Below are 7322 nucleotides of genomic sequence, written 5' to 3'. Positions count from 1 at the left end.
AGAAATATAGACCTTTGTGATCGAAATTTGCCCAGGGAAAAAAATTATCTAAAAGAAACAGGCTAAGGGTAGGCACTGGGCACTTTCTGCGCAGCTCCGGAAAACAACTCCCTCCCCTACAACTTCAGACAGTACTGAAGCGCCGACTAGTAATCCTTGACAGTACTGCAGCATGGAAGGGACGAAAGCTAGGTTGTTGGCGTAAAGTGTGTTTGCGACGGGAAAGTATCAGAATCCCAAGACTGTGTAAGCGGACCAATTTCAAAACAAATGTCACTTATTAATAACCTACATAAGAAGTAGATTTACCCGTTGACGTTTCGTGATACAATGTATTTCTCATCCCCCATAAAATTAATGGACTATTCCATCTAAAACACTGGTGGGAGAACTACCACAAAACGTTGGCAGGAGAACTATTAATAAACTACTCATACACGTGTTGAAACTGGTCTTGCAAGTCCGTATCGTGTGCATGTTTACTATGGTATGTAGACACAAAATAGAACTCTGAACTTTGGACTTCGTCACTTTAATACCACACTGACTGTTGGAGCGTCTTTTACGTATCAAAATAGATGGCCAGCGCTCGTAACGCCTGATTTTCAAACCCGGAAGTAAACGAAATTTGAAAGTTACGGTGCCATCATCAACACGGGTGATCTGGTCATAATAGACCTGGCCTGACTTCGAGAAGGTGCTCACAAACCACACAGAGATACGATGGCTGTTACGGATGGCAGGTGTGTCTATGTTTCTATGCAAACTTACCTCCTTTCTTCAATAACGTTTAATGTAACGTTAATTGTCATTATAAAGGGGGCGTGGCAACTTCCAGGGATTCTGTTTCTACGTATCAGAATGACACAGCATATCTTGAGAACTCTATCCAATCAAATTAAGATGTTCTGGACTTCATACAGGAGTTTGTTTTTGTTGTATAAGAGAATGAATAAACAAAATTGACCTAAAACAAATTTATTGTCATAAAATATTTTATTGTACTATTGAGCATTTAGATGTCGTATATTTTAAATTGTTATCCTCCATTGTTGCCTAAGACTTCTCCCAACCTTTGTGGAGGGGTTCCATGACGTGGAGGCTGTGGGGAGGATGAAGTATGCTGTACTGGGGAACACTGGTCTGACGGTGTCACAACTCAGCTTTGGTAAGTAAGTTTTACACTCCGAGAAAGTCAATAAGCTCACTTTCGCATAGTTCACTACGCATCCACAGACGACAGGCATTCTGGGTGATATGTCAAAGGTGAGGGCCCCATGGCCAAAATGTAAACATTCCGCCATGATTTTGCAGGAGCCTTTCTGGACATTGTTACAAAAATATTAAACAATTGGTTGAGATGAGACTCAGGGCTTTCGCCTTTGACATATTCCTGTCACCTTCACATGCGTTGTAAACTCTGCAAAAGACCTTGATAGGATATGTATGGACAGGCAAGTTATGGATGAGGTTGTAGGCCCAAATCACATGTACATTTTATGAGAAAAGCATGAAAATCTGGTCATGGCAACTGCTGCAGGTTAGTGACAAGCTCATTGTTCAAGTTATGGTCAGTAATTCAGGTCCAGAACTTATCAACTTAGTGTTTTTACTAAAAACGTCATGTGCAGGCCAGGCAAAAATTTCATGCATAAATCATCATCGGTGCTTACACATGACAGGGTTATACCACCCCTTACTGGTGACACACCCTTCCGTTGGCTAATGACAAGACGGAGATGTGCCAGGTCTCCCGTCAATGCATTGATGTTGAAATTTTATCCTGCACCCCTATTCTAGGTGCATCATCCCTGGGTAGTGTGTTCCATGACACAGATGAGGCAGAGTCCATACAGGTGGTGCACAAGGCCCTGAAGTCTGGCATCAACTACATCGACACTGCACCCTGGTATGGGCACGGCAAGTCTGAAACTGTCCTCAGCAAGGTGGGTGTCCCGATTCTTCACAGACAATTTAAGTTATGTTTTTCTAGGCTGTGTTACTGTTACCAGTTTCTTGCTGCTAGGAGCTAATTGCCCCCTTCCTAAGGATGGGCTGATAGGAGTGCCATTCAGTTGGGCTATTGTCTTTGAAGACTGGAGACTAGTGTTTTTGGGGAGAGGAAAGAATATTTCAAAATAAAGCACCATCCTTCGACCTGGTATACCTAAAATGTATTCAAAAACAGCAGATATAGGTTACCCCATCATAAAGGTGAATTAGCATTACTATAATGTATTTCCAAAAGTTTCCCTGCACTAATAATCTCCCAGCTTAACATGTAAGCTCATCTGTCTTGGTAATATTATTATAGTACTGTTAATCATGGCCATTAATTAGTCATCATTGATAAGGCAACAATTTGTTCGGTGACCATGTATTAACTATTATACCTTTGTGTTTGAAGTAGCATTGTACTAATCTCACAGATTTTTACAACTTGTATTTCTCCGTCCAACAGGCCCTGCAGGGGGTCCCCCGCCAGGCATACTACCTGTCCACCAAGGTGTGCAGGTACGAGGCAGACGTGCACAAGATGTTTGACTTCAGCGCTGAGAGGACGCTCAGGAGTGTCGATGAGAGTCTTGCCAGGCTGGGACTGTCTTATGTGGACATCATACAGGTAAGGCCTTAAGGGGAAAAATTGTTTCTTGTCCTACTACTAAAAATGTTGAGGTCAGAAGGTAGAGATTATGTGTGCTTTTTGTTGTTGCCCAAACTCTAAGAATTAATACAATTATACACTTTTTTGCAACTGACATGGACCTCATTGTCTGAGAAAAGTTGTTAATGGTCAAACTCAATGTTTACTCAAAACTATATTATGGTCGAATTTGCTACAAAGAAATCTGTTTGGTAGAGTAACCGAGTTCAACTGGCATTTTAAAATCCTATCTGTAATGTGAACAACGCTAAGATTTACTGTAACTTCAAGTTGGTAGAACTGAAGTCTACTCTACTTTGCTCTTATTTTCTTTGACCTATAAGCTCCCAAATCCGTGAACACCTCATGATATAACCTGTTCATTTTCTAATCGATCAAAAATCAATCTGGTCCACTAGTGATTTTTTCAGGTCTTTCGGACCAGTCCAACAATAAAACTGATTTTGTACTGGTACAAGTTACCCCTTAAGTTGACACAATCATCATAGCAATCTTTTTACACCAGGTCCATGACATGGAGTTTGCCCCCAGTCTGGACATCGTGGTGAACGAGACCCTCCCCGCCCTGCAGAAGGTCAAGGACTCAGGCAAGGCCAAGTTCATCGGCATCACTGGGTACCCACTGGGCAACTTCAGGTGCGTGGTTATACTGTTACATGTTTGTCTTTTAGTTCATTCATATGTTTGTTTGTCCATCTGTCAGTTTGTTCATTTGTCCATTCCTTTGTGTACTTATTTGTTAATTCATTTGTTCATTCATTCATTCATTCACTCACTCTCGACCCACTGACTGATTCATTCATTCATTTTATCACTGGCTTCTGCCTGGAGACAGTTTGCAGGGTATGTTGAAAGAAGGCTTTGATCATATGATTAGATGATTTCAGAATCTATATAGCCCTTTGGCTAATAACACACCATGCAGCTTTGCAGGCATCTGACACTGTAGTCTGTGTAACACATTTAACTCTGATGTCTGGCCTGGCCACTCCTGGTGGTGGCTCAGGATGTTGTGCAAGCCGCTATAAGCATGGTTTCAGCACAGCCGCAGCTGTTTTGCTTATGACACAGCAATGTCAATGCTACATACTAACATGTCTACTACTCTCATGTCCCTAATAAACATACCTTCCGGAATAAACATACCCCCCGGACAAATCGTCAATATCTAGTAAACGTACCCCCCGGGATAAACATACCCCCCGGAAAACTACCAAATTGACATGTATTTAACTGTGAACATGCTACTTCTGTCCAAAGAAAAGGAGATGATAAGGAGGTAGGTCTTTGTAAAAATTGTATTTCAAAACGTCAGTGTGGTGTTTTATTTTCCCCCAAGAATAACATTCACTTCGTAGCGTCATAGCGAGATCGACCGAAATCACCGAAAGAGTACCGCGTACGCGTACACGCTCATGGAAATCCGCGCCGTTTTGCCCGAAAAATACGGAATTTTGAGCAAAAATTAACCGCGGAAATATGGGCAGAAAACCCCCAAAATTCAATTCTTTGAGGGTCCTGGCTAAGCAAAGCCCCAATTTTCAGAAAAAAAATAAACGTACCGTCCAAAATAAGAACATACCGGGTGGATTGTGAGGCTGAAAAAATAAACATCCCGGTACGTTTATTAGGGACATGAGAGTAGTAGTATGTATATGTACATGTACATGAGTTGGCGTCATATTTTGGACAGTTAGCATGTATATGATTGAAATGTATTTTGTACATCACAACAACATTGCACCTTGCAACAACTGTCAACTGCATGTTTGCCCTCACATGTATATAGGAAAGTGATAGAGCAAAGTCCAGTGAAGATTGACACCATATTGACCTACTGTCACGGCTCCATGAATGACAACTCCCTTCAGGATGAGCTGCCAATACTTTCACGTAAGGTCATAAGGTTGTTATTGTTGATAGTAAAAGTGCTGTAAAATTCATTCATCAGATTGGTATGTCACTGAACAAAGAGACTCTTTTTACCCAACCACCATCTATTTTCACCATGACCATTTGTCACCTTCCTCAAGGCAATTCTGACTGGTTCACTTAAAAGCAAGCAGTGACAGTATTGCTTCGGAATATTGTGAACTAGTCAGAATATTCCTGAGGAAGGTGACAGACGGTCACTGAAATGTGGGTGAAAATAAAGTTGTGGTTTTGGAGCAAAAAGTCAGTCTCATTATTCTCAGACTGTAAAATCCATTTCTTGTGTTTTTCTTCCTACAATTATGTTATAGGGGTAACCACTCTGGCAACCACTAACTTACTAAGTCCTAAGCTAGGCCCTCTCTCAAACTTATCCAGTAACTTTTAAAAGTTTTCAGTCGGTAATGTTCTATAATTTGAAAGGTACACACTTGCCCTCCCTCTTCTTTGTCAATCCCAGACCAGTTTATTTCCTCATCATCATCATTTATATGGATAAATGGTTCATAGTTTGTCAACTTCAACTACATGTAGTCTTGTTTGACCACACAGGAGAGAGGAGTAGGAGTTATCAATGCCTCTCCCATCTCCATGGGTCTGCTGTCACACCGAGGTCCTCCAGCCTGGCACCCAGCCACTCAGGACATCAAGGAAGTCTGCAGGCAGGCCGCAGAGTACTGCAAGGTAATGTGTTTTCCTAAGTTGCCTTTAGTTAGAGTCTAGGCCAGTATCTGGTCCTCTAGCCTTGCATCCAGCCACTCAGGACATCAGGGAAGTCTGTGAATAGTTTCATCAGGTTGGCTGAATAAAGAGGCTCCTTTTACACAACCAACGCTTTATTCTCACCGACGTTTCTGTGACCGTCTGTCACCTTCTTCAGGGTAAAGGTGACAGACCCTCACCGAAACGTCGGTGAGAATAAAGCGTTGGTTGTGTAAAAAGAGTCTCTGTATCCATCAGGGAAGCCTGCAGGCAGACTGCAGAGGACTGCAAGGTACTATATCTGCCTAATTTGCCTAAGTTAGTGTCTAGGCCAGTAACTGGTTCCTTGCTCTTCTCTGTCTTTCACGATTTTTCATCACTGAGGGGTTGGGAAACCTTGGAAATAAAAGATAATGAATGTAGACTGAAGGTAGACTTACTTGTGTCAGAGGGGGAGTTAGTCCCAGAGTAAGTCCACCCCATTTTGCCATGTTTGAAAACTTTTGGTGTTAGTTTTTGGTTAACTATTATCCAGAGTAAGGCCTAATTTTATATGATAGACATTAAAAGTTCTTCTTCAGTCCTCCCTGAGTAAGTCCATTTTCAGACCATTGGATTTACTGTGGGTGAAAAGAGCACTATGGTCCATGGTAAGTCGTTCATAGTCTAAGGTTTGGTAAGTCCAAGGTTTGCAAGGGTTTAAAGCTTTGTAGAACAATATTTGTTAGCTTGTTTGTTCATCATGATAAAAGTGAGTAACCTGAAAGCTTTCCTTTATTTCATTGAAGTTTCTACAATGCATTTACTATCTATCCATACTACTTGTTTGAACATTCTCTGACATTCTGGCGCTATCATAGATACAGACGAGATGTCTCTGTACGTTGACTTTTTTACTTGTTAAAGCCTTGATTAGATATTTTTTTCATGCTTGTTTTTTTAATCCCCTTTCAGAGCAAAGGTGCTGACATTTCCAGACTTGCAATGCACTTCACTCTGAATCAGCCAGGAGTCCCCACTACACTTGTCAGTACTGCCAGGTAAGTAAAACATTTACTACATGTTAACCATATTAGGTTGACAGTGTTTTTGGTTTAGCAAGATGGATGGCTCTGCAACTCAAAACATGAATGACCTAATATGAATATCATCTCTGAGTCTGTAAAATGAATTGATACCTGACATTATACTAGAATGAAACCAAATATGTAATATCAGAAATAATGTCTTTCCATTCTTTCCCCAGTCAAGCAAACCTGGACAGAAATCTTAGAGCTGTGTACGAGGAACTAACTTCTGAAGAAAAGGAAACTCTGGAATATATCTGTGAAAGGTACTTGATGTTTTGATAACATAAATGCACTACAAGTTCAAAGATACTTGATCAAGCATATTATAGTCTTATCAACATTTTATCTTGAAAGCTTATTTTTGATATCTCACTTGGTTGACACAATACTATTGATGGTGAATGAATGATGTATTACTAAGTATCTTGAATTGTTTACTAGGTACTTCAAACCACTGAACAACAAAACGTGGGAAGGGGTAGAGGTGGAGAACTACAACAAACAGAAGAAGGGGACTGGTACTGGAACTCTTGGATAGAAAGTTACCTTCTTTTGATACTTGTTCATGAAGATATGATACCTCCAGTCATCTTTACATTGGCCTTTATGTTTTTCTAATCTAAAATCTCAGTGACCATTCCTTTTGAATGTGCCTGGGGCAATTGCTGTCGTATTGAGGTGACCAGAGTTAGTGCCAAATGGCAGCCGCTTCGGACCTTTGCAATTTAGCCCCACCTATCGTATTATACTAAGCTCCTTGCAATTCAGCCCGTCTGCAAAGAAAGAGTAATTGGACCAACTATTAATTATAGCAACAACGAATTTGACATTGAACCCGTAAGTCCTTCAAGTCACACAATCATAACACATATCTAGCCCTTACTATATAATAATTATATTATGATGAAACTTAAGAATTCTCAGGTAAAGAAAGTGTAATAATAAAATAATAT

General features: G+C 40.6%; 1 protein-coding gene across 1 annotated transcript; it reads left to right on the top strand.

Moving 5' to 3' along the window:
• Positions 1-431: 431 nt before the first annotated feature.
• On the top strand, positions 432-6978 carry LOC118410226 (L-galactose dehydrogenase-like). Its single transcript, XM_035811788.1, has 10 exons — positions 432-743; positions 1062-1168; positions 1801-1946; positions 2462-2623; positions 3171-3301; positions 4455-4563; positions 5153-5281; positions 6254-6339; positions 6546-6632; positions 6811-6978. The coding sequence occupies exons 1-10, from the start codon at positions 724-726 to the stop codon at positions 6905-6907; spliced, it is 1074 nt and encodes a 357-aa protein (XP_035667681.1). The 5' UTR covers positions 432-723; the 3' UTR covers positions 6908-6978.
• The last annotated feature ends 344 nt before the right edge of the window (positions 6979-7322 follow it).

The sequence above is a fragment of the Branchiostoma floridae genome, chromosome 2 (genome assembly GCF_000003815.2).
Source record: "Branchiostoma floridae strain S238N-H82 chromosome 2, Bfl_VNyyK, whole genome shotgun sequence".
NCBI classification, from domain to species: domain Eukaryota; kingdom Metazoa; phylum Chordata; class Leptocardii; order Amphioxiformes; family Branchiostomatidae; genus Branchiostoma; species Branchiostoma floridae.
Note: the sequence above shows the minus strand (reverse complement) of the source record. Positions and strands in the feature narration are given on the sequence as shown.